The sequence below is a fragment of the Gastrolobium bilobum genome, unplaced genomic scaffold, assembly GCF_033153095.1.
Source record: "Gastrolobium bilobum isolate Gb01-03AN ecotype WA unplaced genomic scaffold, APGP_CSIRO_Gbil_v1 utg12160, whole genome shotgun sequence".
NCBI classification, from domain to species: domain Eukaryota; kingdom Viridiplantae; phylum Streptophyta; class Magnoliopsida; order Fabales; family Fabaceae; genus Gastrolobium; species Gastrolobium bilobum.
This window is the reverse complement of record NW_026898262.1, coordinates 421422-444884: the sequence shown is the minus strand read 5'-3', so window position 1 is coordinate 444884 and position 23463 is coordinate 421422. Positions and strand designations below refer to the sequence as shown.

General features: G+C 35.2%; 4 protein-coding genes across 7 annotated transcripts; 3 read left to right on the top strand and 1 right to left on the bottom strand.

Annotated features, from left to right (window-relative positions):
- The first annotated feature begins 1575 nt into the window (after positions 1-1575).
- Positions 1576-4553, top strand: LOC133314297 (F-box protein At1g60400-like). 3 transcript variants are annotated; one of them, XM_061515751.1, is made up of 5 exons: positions 1576-1713; positions 1826-2815; positions 2929-3149; positions 3902-3966; positions 4061-4553. In XM_061515751.1, exons 2-5 carry the CDS (start codon positions 1826-1828, stop codon positions 4309-4311), a joined length of 1527 nt encoding a protein of 508 aa, XP_061371735.1. In that variant the 5' UTR covers positions 1576-1713; the 3' UTR covers positions 4312-4553. The 3 variants fall into 3 exon arrangements, with proteins under 3 accessions (XP_061371735.1, XP_061371736.1, XP_061371734.1); XM_061515752.1 differs by having other exon boundaries at positions 1592-1713; positions 1790-2815; positions 3914-3966; XM_061515750.1 differs by having other exon boundaries at positions 1592-1713; positions 1790-2815.
- Positions 4554-5462: 909 nt separating this feature from the next.
- Positions 5463-8645, top strand: LOC133314327 (F-box/LRR-repeat protein At3g26922-like). 2 transcript variants are annotated; one of them, XM_061515797.1, is made up of 5 exons: positions 5463-5615; positions 5692-6466; positions 6572-6702; positions 6847-7076; positions 8441-8645. In XM_061515797.1, exons 2-5 carry the CDS (start codon positions 5707-5709, stop codon positions 8460-8462), a joined length of 1143 nt encoding a protein of 380 aa, XP_061371781.1. In that variant the 5' UTR covers positions 5463-5615; positions 5692-5706; the 3' UTR covers positions 8463-8645. The 2 variants fall into 2 exon arrangements, with proteins under 2 accessions (XP_061371781.1, XP_061371780.1); XM_061515796.1 differs by having other exon boundaries at positions 5692-6702.
- Positions 8646-16019: 7374 nt separating this feature from the next.
- LOC133314312 (uncharacterized mitochondrial protein AtMg00810-like) lies at positions 16020-17189 on the bottom strand. The gene has a single exon (XM_061515775.1). The coding sequence runs from the start codon at positions 17187-17189 to the stop codon at positions 16020-16022; it is 1170 nt and encodes a 389-aa protein (XP_061371759.1).
- Positions 17190-20308: 3119 nt separating this feature from the next.
- Positions 20309-21657, top strand: LOC133314311 (F-box/FBD/LRR-repeat protein At1g78750-like). Its single transcript, XM_061515774.1, has 3 exons — positions 20309-20317; positions 20666-21280; positions 21424-21657. Exons 1-3 carry the CDS (start codon positions 20309-20311, stop codon positions 21655-21657), a joined length of 858 nt encoding a protein of 285 aa, XP_061371758.1.
- The last annotated feature ends 1806 nt before the right edge of the window (positions 21658-23463 follow it).

Sequence of the window (23463 nt, the reverse complement as noted above, 5' to 3'; positions counted from 1 at the left end):
TGGTGTGTGGTGGAAAAAAAAAGGATGGTGATGAAGAGAGGTTGACGGTGGAGCTTGGTTGTGGGTTGTGTTAAAAAAAATGAAATGATGGCTTTTGGAGTGCTGTGGGTTTTGTGGTTGGCTGTTGGTTACCAGTTCTTGGACTGGATCAGTGAGTTATGGAAGAAAGAGAACCGGTGGCTCGGTTGAGATGGAGAAGAAAAGGGGCGGTGATGGTTTCTGGATCGGTGGCTAGGCTGGAGAAGATGGGTGGGAGGGATGTGTTTGGTTAGGTGATGTGGATCGATGGGTTCTTGGTGGCCGGTGGCTGTTGGAGCGGTGGTTCTAATAATAAAAAAAATAAAATAAAATAAAATAATTAAGTAAATGAATAACTAAAAGCAAGGTTATTTTGGTAATTGCACATTTTTTTCCCATCTATATTTAACCAAAAGCCAAACATAGACTTTACAAAAGTTATCTAATTTCTCCGGTAAAACTTTTCTTAACTAAACAACTATTTTTATATTTTCCTATCAAACTCACTTTCCAACCATTTTCCTACTAATCACATTTCCTTATTATTCATACAAATTTCTCTTCAACCAAACGCCCCCTAAAAATCTTAAAACTTCCATTTTCGACAAATGACACTTCTCAACGAATTTATATTTAAGGTTATGTCTTTTCTTATGGCTCAATAATTCTATTTCACTCGGCATCTTGACTTATCATGTAATGATCTTGTTTCTCCCCAACTTCTAAAACAGATTTTGAGATATGTTCCATGGCATAATGTCCAACAATTAAAATTGTGTTAATTGCGATCTTAATTTGCCAACTTTTTTTTTTTTCTTTCAAACTAGCACATCTCTTGAACTTTTATTTTACAACAGATTTAACTCATTTATGAAATGAGCATAATAATTCTTAAGTGAGAATGATAATAAGGCGCTTAAAACTTTTTAAAAAATACTTGAAGGGACAATCAATAATCTTATATTCGCAAGCATTTGCCTGAAGCATTGAAGGTAAAACTTAAAGGGAAAAACTATTCTCATGTCACATGAGACAAGTTTTCTCTCTTACATACTCTTCGATAACTGTGTCACCTTTTTTCTTTTCTTTTCTTTTATTTTTTCAGATGGTGGAGTCTACTAGTTTGTCTCTATGACATGAGATAACTATCTCATTTAATATGAGATTAATAAAACCCTTTTATGGGTAATTGTAGTCTCATGTCACATAAAAATTTTGTTATCTCCTACACACTCAATTTAAAGTGGGACCCAATAGAAAAAAAAATAATAAAAAATAATTGGCACAAGTATCAATGTATGGATATAAGATAAAAAAAGTTCCTATTGCATAAGAGTAATATTGCCCAAACTTAAAAGGGTTAATCAATATGTTGGTTAACGTGTGAGCTTGGGTTACAACTTACAAATTAATTTAATTGCGACAGGAGGAGAGTAAATAATTTTTTATTTTTTATTTGTATTAATGGAGCTGTTGGGCCTAAATTTACACACGTGAATAGCCCAAGAAGGATAGTTATACTTTTTGAATCTTTTGTTAAAGTAGATCGGGGTTTCAATTTCTTTCGGTTTTAAAAAAATTAGGTTACGGAGGTCATGCACTGGATTTGAAAGGTAGAAATGGCTTTCAATTTCTTTGAGTAAGAAAAAAAAATTAGGTTCTGAATGGAATTCACTGCGTTTAGAGCTGCACAAGGTATTTTATTTCTACTTTCATTTTGATTTGAGAAAATACCGAGTTTCCATTCTTAGGTTTTTCACTTTCCGTGTAGATTTGTTAATCTCGAATTCTGGTTTGTGCGAGTAAGATGGGAGAAGTGGTAGAGAATGAGATTGAAGAACCCAACGTGAAGAGAGCAAAGCAGAGTGAGAACAATGAAGACAGGCTCAGTGATTTGCCTGATTGCGTCCTCATTCACTTGATGTCATTTGTACCAACAAAAGACGCTGTTCGAACTTGCGTGTTGTCAAGAAGATGGAAAAACCTCTGGAAGCGGCTTCCTACGCTCATTTTACATTCCTCACATTTCGGATTAAAGGCACTTTTCAACAAATTTGTGCCAAAGGTTCTATCTTTCCGTGATGACTCTGTTCCAGTCCACCATTTTGACTTCTATGCTAATTGGCGTGTTCCTCCCCAACTTGTGAAAAGTTTTTTGAGTTATGTTTTATCGCATAATGTCCAGCGATTAAAACTCGCTGTTAATTGTAATATCTATTTGCCACCTGGCTTGTTTTTCTGTCAGACATTAACATCACTTGATCTTTCAGTTTTCAACAGATTTAACTCATTTCCAACGTCTCTGAACTTGCCAGCTTTAACTAGTTTGCGTCTTTATAACTTCGTCTTTGGTGACAGTGAATTGCTGGAACCCTTTTCGTCATGTACTAAGTTGATGACTTTGGTCATTCACAATTGTGATGTAATGGATACACAAACGCTCTGCATTTCAAATGCTACTCTTGTCAATTTGACCGTACATGATAGTACCCACCAAGCTTACAGCCTTGTGCTATCAACTCCCAACCTTTGCTCTTTTGTTTTCTCGGGTGTTCCTGCCCAGCAAATCTCTGGTAGCCTTCATTCTTGGTCTCTCAGCGTTCTTTCTTTAGTTAAAGAAGTAAATATTGATGTCGACGATTGGTTCGTATCAAGTTACTTGGAATCAGTAGCTCTTAAAGAAGAAAATATTAATGTTGATGAATCCCCTTACCTGGAAACAGCTTTTACCATGAATTGTTGGCTGCAAGTATTTGCCAACGTAACAACATTAACACTCTCTTCAAGTACTCTTCAGGTATCTTTATAGTTTTAAGTGCATTATTCATTTTCATTATTCTCTCCTGATGAAATTTTTTACCCAATATTTTTTATACCGCAATCTTGTCATTAAATTCTCTTGTTGCATAGATTTTCTCCATAATCTCAGATTATGTGAAGATGGCCCCTTCCATGAGTAAATTGATGTCATTGATAGTGAAAGTGAAGAAGCCTCCCTATCAAAAGCCACAAAAAGCTTCCAAATCAAGGAAAGCACAATTGAAACCGTATTCACCTGTACCTGAAGAAGTAGTGGATTACCTGATTCAAGACTCCCCATCTGTGGGGATTACTATCATAGATTCTCAAAGGTGATAAGCACATTTGAGTCCTTTGAGCAGAGATTCATTTTTTTTCTTTCTTACTAGTTACTTTGTCTCCCCCGCCCCGGTAGTGTTTTGTATGTGTGTGTGTTTGTGTCTTTTTTCCAGCTGCTCTTCTTGAAATGTGATCTTTCTAAAACTATGGGTAAGTTATTGGTTGTAATGATTGCTAGCTAGTCCCTTCAGAAGAAATTTATGGTTGGGGGAAACAAAGTCTAAGAGGTCAGTGATGTTCAAGAGGAAGAAATAATTCTTCAAGCCTGAGGAAACGTAGGACATGATATCTTCTATATAAAAAATCTGGATTGGGTTGGTCTCTAATTCCATGAAATATTGAATTTTTAATTTGGATGAATCCTTAATTGTAGTGAAGATTCAGTGGGGGTTTGTTTCTCACTGCTGATTAGGGATACTTTGGGGAGTTATACTTAAGATATGCACGACATATCTTCTTGTGATACATGTGATTGAATACAAAGTTAATGCTAGTGGGTACTTAAAATTTAGTTAATGTGATATGCATCCTTGGTAAATAGTTTGAGTGGTTGGTTTGTTCCCATTAGTCATAATGCCTGCAATCCATGCCTTAAACTGCATTTTTGTATGCTCTCTCCCGGAGTTTTAATAGATATTCTTAATTTTGTTTTTGGTTAAGGAGTTTTCATTGGGAGGTCTTTACTTGGTTAATAAATATAAAATTTAAATTTAAGTAACATTAACAATACCTTTATCCCAAACGGAGCATTTGTCAGCTACTTGAAGAGTACCAAGCTTCCGTCCAGCCAGCTTGCAGGTGTTTATGAAGGTAAAGGCATACAGTTTATTGTTTAAATTTTTCACTCCCTAGTCCATTTAAATTAAATACAAAATAATTGACCTAAGTCATGATGTATTTGCAGATGAACTCGCCGAAATGCGAACGGTGATTTCTAAATTTGAGGCCGACCTGCAGGAGCTAAAGGAGAAAAGGGAACATATGGATAATATGATGCAAACGGTGATGTCTAAATTTGAGGCCGACCTGCAGGAGCTAAAGGAGAAAATGGAACATATGGATAATAAGTTGAAGCTGGAAAAGATGGAGAAGGAGAAGGAGAAGGAGAAGGAGAAGAAGAAGCAGAGAAAGAGGAAGAAGAAGAAGACTCTGTAGAGTCTTCTTTACCTGGAGATGATTCATCCCCATCCCCATCCTTTTCCCCTTCCTACACCCCTATCTCATGATGTATTTGAAACATTTGTTTATGATTACTTTTATTATTGATATATTTTTGTAATTTTAAGGGATTGTAATTTGTTACTTATTTCGTTTTAATGATACCTTTAACTATCTTTGTATGGATTGGGTTTGGAGATCTACACACACGTTTGCGTGTGAGCTAATTGAAAATGAGAAGCCCAAGGAATTTCTATTTCTTCTTCCATTTTGTTCTATTCAATTCCACTCGATTAATTGCTAGGTTTTGGTAATTCGTTGTAGAAAATTGTTTCAGTATTGTCTTTCTTTCTTTTTTTCTTTGACTTATGGGCCAGCCTTGCTCGAATGATTTTTTTTTTCTTTGATTTTCATCGTGGAGAATGCCTTAACCTACAAATTCCTCGTAATCTTCTTAATGCTTTTATCAGAATTAAAAAAAAAAAAAAAAATCAGCATAAAGTTAAAATGTACGTGTGCACAGTCCATGCTATCAGTATACAGAATTATGATGATATCAGTATTCGGACGAAGCATTGTACAAAAATTCATTGAAACAGAAAAGGAAAAAACAGGGATATGTTTCCTTGTTCCCAAAATCTCGAAAACATATTGCTTCACTATAATTCCTTATCCCGTATTTCTAAGAGTTGAGATAGGAATGGTGAAGAATGATACTGAAGAACCCAATATGAAGTTGAATAAAGAATGGTGAGAAGAGAACAATGAAAGTGATTAGTCGGATTGTATTCTCATTCATTTAGTGTCATTTACGCTAACAAAAGATATTGTTCAAATTTGCATCATGTCTAGAAGATGGAATGACCTTATTTTAGCATATAGGAAATGCATAGTGGGTAGTTTAACAAGTGATTAATGGTGTGATGCTATGTTTAGTGGGTAGTTGTGTAATGAAGAGAAGTTCAGAGAGTGGTGGAATGGAAAAGCATAATGCATAATGCATAACGCTGTTGGGGCCTAATTTCACACACGGGAGTAGCCCAAGAAGGGCAGTTACTATTTTTTAAATCTTTTGTTAAAATAAACCGGACCGATTTTTAAGCTTCTCTTCCGGCTAAAATGAAGGGCAAGAAAAGTAGATAAGGGTTTCGATTTCTTTAGGTTTTTTAAAAAATTAGGTTTCGGAATTCGAAGGTTATTCACTGGATTTGAAAGGTAGAAAAGGCTTTCAATTTCTTTGAGTAAGAAAAAAAAAAAATTAGGTTCTGGAGAGCATTTACTGCGTTTGGAGCTACTCAAAGGTATTTTATTTATACTTTCATTTTGATTTGAGAAAATAATGAGTTTCAATTCTTAGGTTTTTCACTTTCCGTGTAGATTTGTTAATCTTGAATGCTGGTTTGTGCGAGTGAGATGGGAGTGGTAGAGAATGAGAGTGAAGAACCCAACATGAAGAGAGCAAAACAGAGTGAGAACAATGAAGACAGGCTCAGTGATTTGCCTGATTGCGTTCTCATTCACTTGATGTCATTTGTACCAACAAAAGACGCTATTCGAACTTGCGTGTTGTCAAGAAGATGGAAAAACCTCTGGAAGCAGCTTCCTTCGCTCATTTTACATTCCTCACATTTCGGATTAAAGGCACTTTTCTACAAATTTGTGCCTAGGGTTCTCTCTTTCCGTGATTACTCTGTTCCAGTCCACCATTTTGACTTCGATGTTAGTGGTCGTGTTCCTCCCCAACTTGTGAAAAGGGTTTTGAGATATGCTTTATCGCATAATGTCCAGCAATTAAAACTCTCTGTTGATTGTGATCTCGATTTGCCACGTAGCTTATTTTTCTGTCAGACATTAACATCACTTGATCTTTCCGTTAACAGCAGATTTAACTCACTTCCAAAATCTCTGAACTTGCCAGCTTTAACTAGTTTGCGTCTTCATAACTTTGTCTTCGGTGACGGTGAATTGCTGGAGCCCTTTTCGTCATGTACTAAGATGAAGACTTTGGTCATTGACAATTGTGATGTAAGGGATACACAAACTCTTTGCATTTCAAATGCCACTCTTGTCAATATGACTGTATGTTCTATTATAAGTCAAGCTTACAGCCTTGTGCTATCAACTCCCAACCTTTGTTCTTTTGTTTTCTCGGGTATTCCTGCTCAGCAAATCTCTTTCTCCGTCAGCGTTCTTTCTTTAGTTAAAGAAGTAAATATTGATGTTGATAATTGGTTCGTATCACGTTACTTGGAATCAGCTTTCAAAGGAGGAAATATTAATGTTGGTGAATGGGCAACATCTTACTTGGAAACAGCTTTTACCATGAATTGTTGGCTGCATACATTTGCCAACGTAAGAACATTAACACTCTCTTCAAGTACTCTTCAGGTATCTTTATTTAGTTTTTAAGTACATTATTTATTATCATTATTCTCTCCTGGTGAAATTTTTTACCCAATATTTTTGACACTGCAATCTTGTCATTTAAATGATTCTTATGTTAATACGTCTAATTTATCTCTCGTTCGGTAGATTTTCTCCCTAGTCACAGATTGGTTGAATACTAATACTTCCGCCCCTTGCTTGAGTAACTTGAAGTCATTGATAGTGAAAGTGAAGGAGCCTCCCTATCAAAAGCCACGAAAAGCTTCCAAATCAAGGAAAGCAAAATTGAAACCGTATTCTCCTGTGCCTGAGGGTGTAGTGGATTACCTGATTCAAAACTCCTCATCTGCGCGGGTTACCATCATAGATTTGCAAAGGTGATAGGCACATTTAAGTCCTTTGAGTAGAGATTCATTCTTTTTCCTTCTTTCTTTGTTCCCCCTCGCCCCCTCCTCTCTCTTTCTCTCTCTTTACTTGTTAGTTAGAAGAAAATTTAAGAAAGCATCTCTGAAAAAATGGCTGCCAGAAAAATACCTCTTAACATTTTTTAATATCCAAGATATTTTCTTTGTTTCCTTGTATCTAATTTAGAACAAATTATCGACTTTTGTCAGTACAAATTTTTATCTTAAGCTGTGAGTATCTATTGCTGTAGGGTAACATATTGTTGGTGATAAATGTTGTAGTGCTGTTTGTATTACACTATTCATTAGATGTCTTAGCTATCATTGTGAAGCTAAGTTTATTTAGTTGTAGAACTTAATTGCTTGTTTGAGTAGCTCCTGTAAGCTGAGCTGACCAGATAATCTATTTGTGGTGTTGGAAAACTCCAAATGTTTCTGTACTCAAGAGTTATGACAAACCGTTCAATTTTCATGTTTAGGTGAATACCACTAAAAATTCTGGATATATTAACAAACAAAACTTCTTAGTTATGTGTCGTTTTTCCACCTTCTCTTCTTGAAATGTGATCTTTTCTAAAACTATAGGTAAGTGATTGGTTGTAATGATTGCTAATCCCTTCAGAAGAAATTTATGGTTGGTGGAAGCAAAGTCTAAGAGGTCAGTGATGTTCAAGACAAAGAAATAATTTTAGAGCCTGAAGAAACGTAGGACATGATATCTTACATTAAAAAATGGAATCGGGTTGGTCTCTAACTCCATCAAATATTGACTTTTCAATTTGGGTGCATCCTTAATCGTAGTGTAGATTCAGTGGGGGTTTGTTAATGTGTAACCTTCCAGCTTGGGTGCATCTCACTGCTGATTAGGGGTATTTGGGGGGTTATACTTAAGATATGCACGGCATATATTCTTACAATACTTGTGATTGAATACAAAATTAATCCTAGTGGGTACTTAAATTTTAGTTAATGTAATATGCATCCTTGGTAAATAGTTTCTGAGTGGGTTGGTTTGTTCCCATTAGTCATAAATTCTTAATGCTTGCAATCCATGCCTTAAACTGCATTTATATATTCTCTCTCCCGAGTTTCAATACACATATACTTAATAATTTTGTTTTTGGTTAAGGAGTTTTCATTGGGAGGTGTTTACTTGGTTAACAAATATTAAATTTAAATTTAATAAGGAATTAAATTTTCATTTTTTAAAAGGTTGCTTGACTTTAATGGTTGTCTATTGATTTTTAGGTTCCTTTATTTTCGTCTAATGATTTTTTTGTAATTGATGGATTTATTTTAACTCTTCTCTTATTTTCTTGAATTGCATCGTACTGCAGCCATCGACGTTTGTTTTGTTGAAGTTTACATGCCATTTTGAGGATATAACTGGTGAATATTTGACTGGGCAGTATTTGGGCGGTGAAATGGGAGTTAGTGTGATTGTCCGAACTGATTGGTTTGCAATGTTTTGCTGAGATATAAGATCTTGTCTTAATTTGTTTGAATTAGACCAGAAGCTAGTTGAAATATTGGGTGGTGAACTGGGCAGTACTTTGTTAGTTGTATTAAATGCTTTTTGGATTTTAAAGATGCTAAATGTCTCTTGCTTTCTCACTCATTGATCAAGGGAAGATAATCCAGATTTATGCTTCTACTTTTCATTGAATAGTTTCTATTTTAATTCCTTTACCAGAGTCCTAAAGGCAGACAAAAACAAAACCCGTACAATTTTAATATAAATTTCACCCTAAACGGATATGGATTAGCCATCCTTGCTCCATTTTTTAATTTATTTTTTTGATTTTCATTAAGGGGAATGCTTTTTCCCACAAATTCCTTATGACTTAATGCTTTTATCAAAATTTAGGAAAATAAATTACGTGTCCTGTGTCCATGATTCAAACCTCAAGCGTGAGGAGGTGTATCAGATATATAAATCAATAGTTGGGTGTCCATTTAACAACTTATTCCAATAGATTACAGTTGGAAACATGATGGCATCTGGAAACAGAATACACAAACTCGCTGAACTTGCCTCTGCTACAAAAAGTACTGTTATCAGTATTAGGATGAGGATTTGTACAAAAAAATTCATTCAAACAGAAGAAGATAAGGTCGTGTTTGGTTGGAAGATTTTTAGAGAATATCTATGTTTCTCAAGTATGACTTTTAGAAATACCATGTTTGTTTCAACGTTTTTCACCAAAAACTCATCTATCCAATTTGTCTGGATTTATGAGAAAGATAGATATCCGCACTGTTTAGAAACCCAATTTGAAGGTGGGATTTTTTGGAAAACCGGTTATCTGGCTTTTAATGCACTGTTGATTTCATAAAGTTACCTAATTTTTCCACTAAAGTTTTTCTCCACCAAATAACTTTTTTTTACATTTTTCTACCTATCTCACTTTATCTATCTTTTCAATCATTTATCTATCTATCTCATTTTCCTACTATTCCAAAAAAATTTCCTGAATCAAACGTCCCTAAAAGCTTGTTTCCTCCTTCCCAGACTTTCAGTGTATACATATCTGACTCACTTCCCCTCATTTTTTCTTTTTCTTTTTTTCTTACTTCACTCTTCAACTGAAATTCCCATCTGTCTCGCCTGCAATGTGTTACTAGCCAATTCCCCAAGTTGACCTCTTTCTTATTCCCCTCATTGCGCACGACTGGAACACACAATTAAATAACAATACTGTTGGATTGCACTATCAGCAGGTTTCAATATGACATGTCAATACAATATCATTTTCATATTCATAAAGTACTGCACATAGCTTTAAGTTCTTCCGCTACCTAGTGAAGGAAAATATACTGCATCTAAGTCTTGAAAGTAAAATATAAAGTACTGCACAAAACTTTTGATGCCTGCATAATACTACATTTTTCTGAAAGATAAAATATAAAGTAAATACTCTTTTTCGTCCCTGACAATTTTCACGAGGCACATTTTAATCCCGAACAATAAAAAAAGCTCAATAATTGATGTTTGTTAATTACTTTTGTTAAACTTTGATTCTCAGTTGTTTAATACTTTGCTTTATAATGAAATATTCTGTCATTGAGGCCTGATGGTAGATATTATGTTAGGAAGTAGTCATTGAGAGGTGACTAATTTTGGAAATGTGTTAAGCACATGGACTTGATTGTGAGAGCATTCAAGGGTTGTCACTTAGAGACGAGGACAGTCACCATGTAATTTTGGACTTGAAATGTATGAGTCCTTGCTTCATTTAGCATAGAGATGTGTAAATGATTGTTTAGGATAAAATGATTTTAAGATATTAAAATCATCAAGAAGTGATCCGTTAACTGGGAATTGAATTTTAATAATATGTTATTGTCATTCATTCCATTGCTGTTGGGAAAGGTAAACCGAAGCTCAACCTATTTTTCCAAACATTTTTACAAACTCATTTTTCTGTTCCTCTTATTTCTAATTTTTCTATCATCATTCTGCTTTTACAAATTTTTTGTTATCTAAAAATCTTTTTACATCAGATACTTAAATTGATTTCGTACTATTTTTCATCCTTTAGGTCAAGAAATTAATTCAGAAAATTATAAAAAAAAATACAGTCAGTGCTATTTTAGATTAGTTTTGCTTTTATTTTATTTTTGTTTTTAATTCTTTTTAGATTAGATTCAGTAATAGCAATTGCAAATTTTAGTCAAGTCAAAAATGCCAAATGATCCTTGTGAGAACTAGGGTCTCAAATACGCCATATATTACTTGTTGTAGCGTATACTTGCGCGCTACTTGCATAAACGTTAGCGCAACACCATGCTTGTCAATTTGACCATACATGCTTCCCCAGTTTATCAGAAAGGTTTTAACAGAGCAGTACCTACTCCAAATCTTCGTTCTTTTGATTTTTCGGGTGTTGCTGCTCAGCAACTTTCTGCAAGCAATCTTTCTGTTCTTAAAATAAGTAAATATCAATGTTGATGTTAAGGCATGTTGCTTGCGGTAAGTTTCCCTCCTAATTAGCATGCTTGCTAATGTAAGATCATTGACGCTCTCTTCATGTACTCTTTAGGTATCTTCGTTTAAAAAGTTTTAAGCGCATAATTCTCATTTTCACTTATGCATTTTTGTGCCAAATTGTCTACCATAGCTCAATTTTGATTAAAAAAATTATCAAGTTAATTTCTCTAATTGATGCCTCTTTGCGTAGGTTCTCTTCTTGATCCTGGTTTTATTGAATATTGAACCCCCTTGCTTGGGCCCATAACTTAAGTCGTTGATAGGTAATGTAAAACCTCTATTCCCCAAGCCAAGAAAAGCTGCTAAGTCAAGGAAAGCGGAATTCAAACCGTCTTCACCTGTGAGTAGTGGACTACAGTGTTCGAAACTCCCCTTTTTGTGAGGTTACAAACGTACAGTCATAAATTGTAAAGGAGCTATGCACATTTAAGTTGTACTTTTTAAATAAAGATTCAATTTTTTTTCTTGCTTTCTGTGTTTCGCTTTTCCTCCCCCTATGCTGTTGGTTGTTACAATCTATGGCTAAATTATCCATTTGTTTGCAAAATTAGCTTATCAAAATACTTGTGAATTTAAGAAAGCATACTATTAACTTTGACTGTCTGAAACATGTAATTTCAGCCTAAATTATGATCTCTAGCTAGACTAGGAAATACTCTTGTTTATATTAATTTATTCACTTCAAAAGCAATCTATCGGTTGCTGGAACAAATATTAATATTGATGTTATTGAAGGCTGATGGGCAAAAGCAAAAGAAAGAATAGTTAGATTTGATGAAACATAGTACATGAATTGTTCTTTATTAAACAATGAAATTAGGCATCATCTTGAAATGAAACATTAATGGTGTGCATGTTGAATTACCTTTCCAATTGATTATATGATTTGGCTAGCCAATAACCTTTGAGAAGTTGAGAGAGAACGATGGAATAGAAATGCATAATGCATGTCTAGCTATGATGTACGGATACTGACACGACATGCCGACACGTCAATTTTAAAAAATGTCATATTTTGACACGTTGGACACGTTTTAATATAAAATAATATTTTTAATATATATAATATAATTTATATTTAATACATATAACAGCTCATAATAAGTCATATAATCAATCAAATATTCAAATTTTATAACACAGATATAAAAAAAATAATTTTTCGTACTTTATTAATTTTTCATGTCAAATTTTATATAAAAAAAAATTGATTTATAAATTATTTTTTTATGTTTAATTAATAAAATTAAAATTAAGACCTAAAAAAAAACGTGTCGGATGTGTGTCGGACCGTTGACCGCGTGTCAGAAAAAGTTGATTGTGTGTCGAAAAAACGTGTCAGAAAATTGACCACGTGTCCTAAAATATTGACCGCGTGTCGCAACGTGTCGGTCACCCGACACGTGTCCGACACGCAAATTTTGCAACAATTAACGTGTCTGTGCTTGTTAGATGTCTAGTAGTAGGGAGAGGATGTTGAAACCTCATACCAATCTTAAACTTTCATTTCAACGAATGACGTTTCTCGACCAATTTATATCTAAGGTTATGTCTTTTTGTGATGGCTCTAATTCTATTTCTTGACTTTAAATATAACGATCCTGTTTTTCCCCAACTTCTAAAACAGATTTTGAGATATGTTGTATTGCGTAATGTCCAACAATTAAAATTCTCTGTTAATTGTGATCTTAATTTGACAACTTGTTTTGTCAGACTTGAACACCTCTTGATCTTTTGTTTTACAACAGATTTAACTCATTTATTAATTGAGCATATTAATTTTTTAATTAAGAATGATAATGATGCAATTTAAAATTTGTAAATAATACTTAAATGGACCATCAATTATCTTACACTAGCAAGCATTTGCAGCCAGCTAATTAGGACGAAATCGACGGCAAGCAACATACCTTATCGTTAAAATTTGGAAAGTGTGATAATGAGTCTTTTTATTATTATTTATTTTGATACAAATAATGAATCGTTTTTAATTAAATGATATGGGAAGTGTATCTTCTTCTGTATTATTTTACTTAACCGGAGAGACAAATATGATGAGACAAAATATTAAAAAAATATAAGATAAAAGAATAAATAAATGATAACCGTTAATTCAATTTTTAATTGAGGAAAAGTTCAAAACCCCCCATGGATTCTCTTTGAATCATGTCCCATGATTTCTTTTTCTTTTTTATTATTTACCCTCTTATAATATTTTCCATCTAAGTCCTTACTTACTACTGTTGAAAATTTGATAAATATGTTGATTCTACCCTTTATATTATGATGTTCCTTTCCTCTAGCTTTATAAGGGTTTTTAACAATACAATCAAAATTTCTTTCATTATTTAGTTTATCCAAAAATTTGTGAAGTGCCACATGATTGATCTTAGGAATATAAAAAATAATTGTAACGAGATTTTAACCAAATTAATTTTTAAAAAAATTAAATTTACAAAAAGAGCCAAATGCCAAAAGTCAGAAGAGTAAACTAATTGTTTAATAAAAAAGAAAAAAAAGAAAAGAAGAAGAAGAGTAAAATAATGCAGGGTTAAATACAGTATAAACAAAATCCCCTTGTGCTGAATTATTAAACCATATAAATAAGAGTAAGAGAAAGTTTAACACATAATGATGACATCTAAAGGTCGGATATAACTGAAAGCGAGCACAAAACCTATCCCAATACAAATTATTCTTATTGTCATTTAACTTTTACAAAATAAGGGGTAAGATATACTTATCACCAAAAATATTTATTACATTTATAACTAATTTAATTATTGTTGATTTTCGTCAATTTAACGATTATAATTTTTTGAGAATTGATAATTAATTAATAAGTACAACCCAATAATTTCCAATAAAATATAACTGTTAGATTGATGGAAATCAACGATGATTAAGTTAGTTGAAAGGGTAATAAATTTTTTTGATGGTAAGTATATCTTTCCCTTGATCTTAATTTTAAAAATGGGAAATTATTTTCAAGACAAGAAATTAAAGAGACTTTTTGGCTTGATCATTGCCTGATTATAAAATGATATATGAGATAAATTCATCAAGAAATTTGTAGTTTTGGCTTATGACGTTTGGCATTTGGCTCTTTTTGTAAATTTAATAAAAATCACTTTAATTAAAGGGGCATGTTAGGAAGAGCGACTATTTTGCCACACTTGACAAAAAAATTTACTAGACTGCCACGTCAACAGTAAATTTTGCCAAAATGCCACGCGGCATATTTCGCTACACTGTGTAGTAAAATATGTTTGCAAGTAATTCGCTACACAGTGTAGCGAAATATGTCATGTCAGAATGCACAGTCAACAAAAATGACACGTGTCAAGCAAGCAAAAATCTGTACACTGTGTAGCGAATTATGCTTGAATTCTGCCTGCTTGACACGTGTCATTTTTTGCTGACTGTGCATATTTCGCTACACTGTGTAACAACTTACTTGCAAACGTATTTCACTACACAGTGTAGCGAAATATGCCGCACGGTATTTTGGCAAAATTTACTGTTGACGTGGCAGTTTGGTAAATTTTTTTGCCAAGCGTGGCAAAATGGTCACTGTTCCGACATGTTACGTTTGGCATAGGACATGTTTGAAAAAAAAATTTAATTTTTTTTTTTGGTTTTAGAAAAATAAAATCGTTTATTAAGATTTATTATATAATTATTTTATAATTATTATTTTTTATTTTGTACTTTGACTTTTAATTTTAAAAAAATAAAAACAAAAAATATTCATTTTCCTGGGAAAGGATATTGTAACATTCAAATAATGTTATTACTAATATTAGTACTAATCAATTTCATTGATCGATTATGTTAATATGACAGTTATATTTATTTTCATCTTGTATGGTTATTTAAAGTGAAAGCATTAAATATGAAAAATTATAATCATATAAAGATAGAAATAAATATAAAGTATTAAATATAAGAAATTATAACAATACAAAGATAAAAATAAATATATAACAATATAATTAATCAACAATAAAATTAATTAATAGTAATATTGATAATAAGGTTATTATAGCATCCTATCCCATTCTCATAACTACTTTACTAAACAGTTCTAATAAGAAAAAAAATAAAAACCACAATCCTGTTTCGGAGGTCATTCACTGGATTTGAAAGGGTGAAAAGGGTTTCAATTTCATTGATTAATAGGAGGGCATTCACTGCGTTAGGAACTACACAAGGTATTTTATTTCTACTTTCATTTTGATTTGAGAAAATAATGAGTTTCAATTCTTAGGTTTTTCACTTTCCGTGTAGTTTTGTTAATCCTGAATGCTTGTTTGTGCGAGTGAGATGGGAGTGGTAGAGAATGAGAGTGAAGAACCCAACATGAAGAGAGCAAAACAGAGTGAGAACAATGAAGACGGACTCAGTGATTTGACTGATTGCGTTCTCATTCACTTGATGTCATTTGTACCAACAAAAGACGCTGTTCGAACTTGCGTGTTGTCAAGAAGATGGAAAAACCTCTGGAAGCAGCTTCCTACGCTCATTTTACATTCCTCACATTTCGGATTAAAGGCACTTTTCAACAAATTTGTGCCTAAGGTTCTATCTTTCCGTGATTACTCTGTTCCAGTCCACCATTTTGACTTCGATGTTAATGGTAGTGTTACTCCCTATTAGTTTTAGAGAAGCATAACTTGAAGAAAAACTGAATTTGCATTTCATTGATTAAAGAAAAGAATACAATGTAAGGCTATATAACCCGAAGCAAAAAGAGGGCCAAAACAGAAAGGCCAATAACAAACTTTTCCTAACAGAAAGAGAACGTGCAAGTGTGTGTCACCAAAACGCACACATCACTCATTGATTAACAGAATACTAGTCACTAACTAACAAAATAACCAAAATAAGGAAAAATAACAAAATACTGATATTAATAGCCCCCCTCAAGATGGAGAGTAAATGTTCAAAACTCCCATCTTGGATAACAAAACAGAAAATTGAGAAGGCAGTAAGGGTTTGGTGAGAATGTCTGCAAGTTGCTTAGAAGGGATGGGAAAAGTCTTCAAATGGCCCTTGAGAATGTGCTCCCTAACAAGGTGACAATCAATTTCAATGTGTTTTGTCCGTTCATGGAAAACAGGATTGGCCGCAAGATGCAAGGCAGACTGGTTGTCACAGAAAAGATGAGCTGGAGCAGAATGAAGAACATGAAGGTCCTTAAGAAGCGATAAAATCCACAGCAACTCACAAGTGACATTGGCCATGGAACGATACTCAGCCTCGGTGGAAGAACGAGACACAGTCGGTTGCTTCTTGGACTTCCATGATACCAAAGAATCACCAATAAAAATGCAGTAACCAGTAACCGAACGTCTACTATCAGGGCAGGTTGCCCAATCTGAGTCACAAAAAGCATTGAGATGAATATGAGAAGATGAAGAGAAGAACAGACCCTGCCCAATTGTTTGTTTCAAATAACCAAGCAACCTATAAGCAGCCTGTAAATGAGGGAGACGAGGAGAAGCCATAAACTGGCTAAGATGATTCACTGCATAAGAAAGATCAGGCCGAGTAATGGTGAGATAAATGAGACGACCAATCAGCCTTCGATAGATAGCAGGGTCAGGGATCAATTCCCCAGAATTTAAGGAGAGTTTAAGACCAACATCCATAGGGGTGCTTCGAGGCTTGCAACCCAAATAACCTGAATCCTTGAGAATTTGTAGAGCATACTGTCTTTGACAAATGGTGATGCCCTTGGTGCTTCGAGCTACCTCTATACCAAGAAAAAATTTTAAATTGCCCAGATTCTTAAGACGAAATGTATCATTTAATACAGCAGTAAGAGTCTGAACATGAGAAGGGTTGTTAGATGCCACTATGATGTCATCAACATACACCAAAATAGCAGTAAAAAAAGAAGCATCAGACTTGACAAACAAGGAATTATCAGATTGGGACTGTTGAAAACCAAGCTGTAATAATGTAGATGAAAACTTAGCAAACCATTGGCGAGAAGCTTGGCGAAGCCCACACAAAGACTTATGAAGACGACAAACAGCATTAGGTGGAAGAGGAGAAACCCGAGAGTAATAGCCAGGAGGTAACTGCATGTAAACCTCTTCAAACAATTCCCCATGAAGGAAAGCATTATTTACATCCAATTTAATTAAGGTCCAGTTAAAAATAGCAGCCAAGGCAAGAATGATTCAGACAGAAGTTAATTTAGCAACAGGAGAAAAAGTATCCATGAAATCAATACCTTCCTGTTGTGTAAACCCCTTGGCCACCAAACGAGCCTTGTAACGTTCAAGAGAGCCGTCTGAATGGTATTTGACCTTGTAAACCCAACGACATCCAACAACATGCTTGTCCTTAGGAAGAGACACAACATTCCATGTTTTGTTCAATTCAAGAGCTGATAACTCAGAATCCATTGCTGCCTGCCACTCATGTAATTGGGAAGCCTCAGAATAAGAGGTTGGCTCGAAGTGAGAGGAGACCGAATTCACAAAGGCCTTATGTAAGGGAGACACCCGATGATAAGAAATGAAATTGGTCAGGGGGTGTTGAGTGGAAGATGAGCACACATAATCAGCAAGCTTAGCAGGGGGATGTCGAAGCCTTTGAGACCTCAAGGAGTGGTTAGAGGGAGAAATATCAGAAGCTATAGGAGAAGTAGATAGAGGCAAAGAAGGTGGCAGTGTCAAAAATTCTGTGTGAAAGGATGTGGAGGATAAGTTGAAGGTATAGGGAAAAATGTTTTCAAAAAAAGTTACATCACGGGAAATATAAATGGAGTTGGATTGGATGTCTAAAAGTTTATATCCCTTATAACCAGTGGGATAACCCAAAAAAATGGCAGGGGAAGCACGGGGCGAAAATTTATGGCGGTGGTGAGGAAGTGTGGAGCTATAACAAAGGCAGCCAAACACACGAAGGTGAGCATATGATGGGGCTCTATGTGAAAGGAGTTCAAATGGTGTCTTAGAAGCAAGGAGAGGGGAAGGAGTGCGGTTTATGAGGTAGACAGCAGTAAGAACACAATCCTGCCAATAAGGTAAGGGTACTTGGGACTGGAAATGTAAGGCACGGGCCACATTGAGCAGGTGCTGGTGCTTTCTTTCTACAACAGAGTTCTGTTGAGGACGGTTCACACAGGAGTGAAACACTTGAATACCATGAGATGAATAAAAGGAGGATAAATTGAATTCAAGAGCATTGTCACACCTAATGGATTTAATTAGAATGCCATATTGAGTATGAATTAAGGTGTGAAAAGCTGGAAAAACAGTAGAAAACTCAGATTTAGTTTTTAAAAAATATGTCCATGTGAAACGTGTGCAATCATCCACAATGGTTAAAAAATATTTTGATCCTTCGACAGATGGGGTGTGAAATGGTCCCCAAATATCAAAATGCACTAAATCAAAAGGCAATGCAGAAAGTGTAGGATTTAAAATGAAGGGAAGCCGTTTTTGTTTGGCTAAGGGACAAATGGAACAATGATGAGAAACATGCAAAGCATCAGAAAAACCAAGGGAACCTTTCATTGAATTCAAAACATTGACAGACAAATGACCAAGCCGAGAATGCCATAGTATGGGGTCTCGAACAGTTAAGGAAAAACACAGGGGAGGGGGAACATCAACAATGGGAAGAAGACATTTACTATCCAAAATGTAGAGATCACCACATCTCTTAGCAATTCCAATCATCTGAGTTGAAACACGGTCCTGAAGAAAACAAAAAGAGGAGGAAAAATAAGCAATGATGGGAGAGTCCCTGGTTAATGCACCTATGGATAACAGGTTGAAAAAGAAGGTAGGAACACAAAGCACATTAAGAAGAGACAGTGAGTTGGACAACAAAACGGAGCCAACAGCAGAGACAACGGCAGATGAGCCATTAGGGAAAGCAACAGATGAAAAAGAAGGAGTAGAATCATGTAAAAAATCAGGAGACACACACACATGGTGCGTAGCACCAGTGTCAATTATCCAGCAAGAAGAAGGAAAAGAAAGGGGAGATTTACCACTTAAGCTCGCCACGGAAGGAGACGAGTCAGCAACAGAAGAAGCAACCGAGGAAGAAGCAGAACTCTGATGTAGAAGCGAAAGCAACTGATTATATTGGGTGGGCGTGAAGGCAAGAGAGGCATCGGCAGCGGAAGGGTGCAGGTGTGTCGGTGGTGCAGAGTGAAATTGGGAATTAGGTTGGGAAGAAAGGTGGGAAGAAGGTGGGGATGACAAGTGGAAATTACGTGTCATGCAATGAACAGAGGGATGGGTATGGGCCTGAGGTGAGGCTGAATAGGGAATGGGCCTAGGCTGTTTTGGTTTGTAACCTGGGGGATACCCGTGAAGTTTGAAGCACTTCTCACGGGTATGACCCGTTAAATTGCAGTAAGTGCACACTGGGCGTGAACGGCGTGGAGCAGCAACGGCCATGGATGCTGGAGAAGCATCAGAAACAGAATTCATCAATGGTGTGTCCGGAACAACAGGAACAGATAAGGACACAGAGAGTTGACGCTGGCGTTCCTCTTGAAGGATCATAGAGAAAACCTTGGCAAGAGGAGGCAAGGGGTCAATAAGCAAAATCTGAGCACGTGTAGCAGAAAACGAATCATTTAGACCAATTAAGAACTGGAGAACATGATCTTGATCATTCCTGGAAATCATCTCGCGAAGCGTACCACAAGTACATCGTGGAAGAGGCAGATAGTCATGAAGCTCATCACAAAGAGACTTCAACTTAGTGTAGTAGCTGGTAATATCAAGAGAACCTTGACAGAATGAAGAAATTTGCTGCTTCAATTGAAAAATCCTGGGCCCATTCGCTTGAGAATAACGAGCCTTCAAATCAGACCAGACCTCAGAAGCATTAGAAAAATATAAAAGGCTATCGGCGATATCCTTGCTCACTGAGTTCAACAACCAAGAAATGACCATGGAATTACCACGATTCCAGGCTGAAAAAAGAAGATCAGAAACTGGGGGACGAGGCAAAGAATCGTCCACAAAGGCCAGCTTATTCTTGGCAGTGAGAGCAAGGGTCATGGCACGAAGCCATGAATTAAAATTTGAACCAGAAAGTGTATGAGTAACAAGAACCAAACCCGGGTGATCACCACTCTGCAAGAAGTAAGGACTGGAGGAATCATCCATGGAAACAGAAGATCCGGATGAAGCCTCAGTCGGGGGGACGAGTATTGTTACTGCCACGAGCCATGGAGAAGGCAAGGGCTAGAAGAAAACATCTGATACCATATTAGTTTTAGAGAAGCATAACTTGAAGAAAAACTGAATTTGCATTTCATTGATTAAAGAAAAGAATACAATGTAAGGCTATATAACCTGAAGCAAAAAGAGGGCCAAAACAGAAAGGCCAATAACAAACTTTTCCTAACAGAAAGAGAACGTGCAAGTGTGTGTCACCAAAACGCACACATCACTCACTGATTAACAGAATACTAGTCACTAACTAACAAAATAACCAAAATAAGGAAAAATAACAAAATACTGATATTAATACTCCCCAACTTGTGAAAAGGGTTTTGAGTTATGCTTTATCTCATAATGTCCAGCGATTAAAACTCGCTGTTAGTTGCGATCTCGATTTGCCACCTGGCTTATTTTTCTGTCAGACATTAACATCACTTGATCTTTCCGTTTACCGCAAATTTAACTCATTTCCAAAATCTATAAACTTGCCAGCTTTAACAAGTTTGCGTCTTTATAACTTTGTCTTCGGTGACAGTGAATTGCTGGAGCCCTTTACGTCATGTACTAAGTTGAAGACTTTGGTCATTCACAATTGTGATGTAAGGGATACACAAACTCTCTGCATTTCAAATGCTACTCTTATCAATTTGACCGTACGTGCTTTTGAAAGACAAGCTTACAGCCTTGTGCTATCAACTCCCAACCTTTGTTCTTTTGTTTTCTCGGGTATTCCTGCTCAGCAAATCTCTGGAAGCCTTCATTCTTTCTCTGTCAGTGTTCTTTCTTTAGTAAAAGAAGTAAATATTGATGTCGATGATCGGTTGGTATCATGTTACTTGGAATCAGCTATCAAAGAAAGAAATATTAATGTTGGTAAATGGATAACACCTTACTTGGAAACAGCTTTTACCATAAATTGTTGGCTGCATGTATTTGCCAACGTAAGAACATTAACACTCTCTTCAAGTACTCTTCAGGTATCTTTATTTAGTTTTAAGTGCATTATTTATTATCATTATTCTCTCCTGATGAAATTTTTTACCCAATATTTTTGACACCGCAGTCTTGTCATTTAAATGATTCTTATGTTAATATGTCTAATTTACTTCTCGATGCGTAGATTTTTTCCGTAGTCACAGATTGGTTGAATGCTAATACTGCTGCCCCTTGCTTGAGTAACTTGAAGTCATTGATAGTGAAAGTGAAGAAGCCTCCCTATGAAAAGCAACCAAAATCTTCCAAATCAAAGAAAGCAAAATTGAAAGCGTCTTCACCTGTACCTGATGGAGTAGTGGATTACCTGATTCAAAACTCCCCATCTGCGGGGATTACTATCATAGATTGGCAAAGGTGATCTCTCTCTCTCTCTCTCTCTTAACTTCTTAGCTTCAAGAAAATTTATGAAAGCATCTCTGAAAAGATGGCTGTCAGAAAATACCTCTCAACTCTTTTAATATCTAAGGTATTTTCTTTTTTTCTTTGTATCTAATTTAAAACAAATTTTTGGCTTTTGACAGTTCAAATTTTTATCTTATGCTGTGAGTATCTATTGCTGTAGGGTAACATATTTTTGGTGATAAATGTTTGATGTTCTAGTGCTGTTTTTATTACATTATTCATTAGATGTCTTAGCTATCATTGTGAAGCTAGGTTTATTCAGTTGTAGGACTTGGGTAGCTCCTGTAAGCTGTGCTAAACTGATAATCTATTTGTGGTGTTGGGAAACTCCAAATGTTTCTGTACTTAAGAGTCGTGACAAACCGTTCGATTTTCATGTTTAGGTGACTACCACTAAAAATTCTGGATATATTAAGAAACAAACCTTCATAGTGTTTCGTATGTGTCTTTTTTCCACCACCTCTCCTTGAAATGTGATCTTTCCTAAAACTATGGGTAAAGCGATTGGTTGTAATGATTGCTAGGCCCTTCAGAAGAAATTTATGGTTGGGGGGAACAAAGTCTAAGAGATCACTGATGTTCAAGAGGAAGAAATAATTCTTAGAGCTTGAATTAACGTAGGACATGGTATCTTCTATTAAAAATGGAACTGGGTTGGTCTCTAACTCCATCAAATATTGACTTTTTAATTTGGGTGCATCCTTAATTGTAGTGTAGATTCAGTGGGGGTTTGTTTCATATGTAACCTTCCAGCTTGGGTGCATCTCACTGCTGATTTGGGATACTTGGGGAGTTATACTTAAAATTTAGTTAACGTGATATGCATCCTTGGTAAATAGTTTCTGAGTGGGTTGGTTTGTTCCCATTAGTCATAAATTCATAATGCTTGCATTCCATGCCTTAAACAGCATTTATTTATTCACTCTCCCGAGTTTCATTAGACATACTTAATGATATTGTTTTTGGTTAAGGAGTTTTCGTTGGGAGGTGTTTACTTGGTTAATAAATATCAAATTTAAATTTAATAATGAAATAAAATTTTCATTTTTTAAAATGTTGCATGACTTTAATGGAGGTCTATTGATTTTTAGGTTCCTCGTCTAGTGATTTTTTTGTAAGTAATTTATTTTAACTCTACTCTGATTTTCTTGAATTGCACCTTACTGCAGCCATCGACGTTAATGGTGGTGAAGTTTACATGTCATTTTGAGGACATAAGTGGTGAATATTTGACTGGGGCAGTATTTGGGCGGTGAAATGGGGGTCAGTGTGATTGTCCGAACTGATTGGTTTGCTATGTTTTTTTGAGATATAAGATCTTGGCTTAATTTGTTTGAATTAGTTATTAGACTAGAAGCTAGTTGAAATATCGGGTGGTGAACTGGGCAGTACTTTGTGTATGTTGTATTAAATGCTTTTTGGATTTTAAAGATACTAAATGCTTCTACTTTTCATTTTATAGTTTCTATTTTAATTCCTTACCAGAGTCCTAAAGGCACACATAAACAAGACCCGTATAATTTTAGAGGAAATAGTTTCTCATGTCACTCATATTTCGATCTACATGGTTTGTTTTTTTATTTTTTTTATTTGTTTTATTTCTTAATGGTGGGACCCACCTTAAACATGTGTGAGTAGGAAAATTTCTCCGAGAAAATTAAAGCCCATAATTTTAACATATATTTCAGCCTAAAGAGATGTTTGGCCACTCTTGCTACATTTTTTTTTTGGGAAAACTTCAAAAATCCCCTATAACTTTCCT

Coding starts and splice junctions, on each gene's coding strand:
- LOC133314297 (XM_061515751.1), top strand. CDS start 1,826: ATGGGAGAAGTGGTAGAGAATGAGATTGAAGAACCCAACGTGAAGAGA. Junction 3,150..3,901: donor ACTATCATAGATTCTCAAAG/GTGATAAGCACA, acceptor TATCCCAAACGG/AGCATTTGTCAGCTACTTGA. Junction 3,967..4,060: donor GCTTGCAGGTGTTTATGAAG/GTAAAGGCATAC, acceptor ATGTATTTGCAG/ATGAACTCGCCGAAATGCGA.
- LOC133314327 (XM_061515796.1), top strand. CDS start 5,707: ATGCTGGTTTGTGCGAGTGAGATGGGAGTGGTAGAGAATGAGAGTGAA. Junction 6,703..6,846: donor TCTCTTCAAGTACTCTTCAG/GTATCTTTATTT, acceptor CTCGTTCGGTAG/ATTTTCTCCCTAGTCACAGA. Junction 7,077..8,440: donor ACCATCATAGATTTGCAAAG/GTGATAGGCACA, acceptor ATCGTACTGCAG/CCATCGACGTTTGTTTTGTT.
- LOC133314312 (XM_061515775.1), bottom strand. CDS start 17,189: ATGCAGTTACCTCCTGGCTATTACTCTCGGGTTTCTCCTCTTCCACCT.
- LOC133314311 (XM_061515774.1), top strand. Junction 21,281..21,423: donor TCTCTTCAAGTACTCTTCAG/GTATCTTTATTT, acceptor CTCGATGCGTAG/ATTTTTTCCGTAGTCACAGA.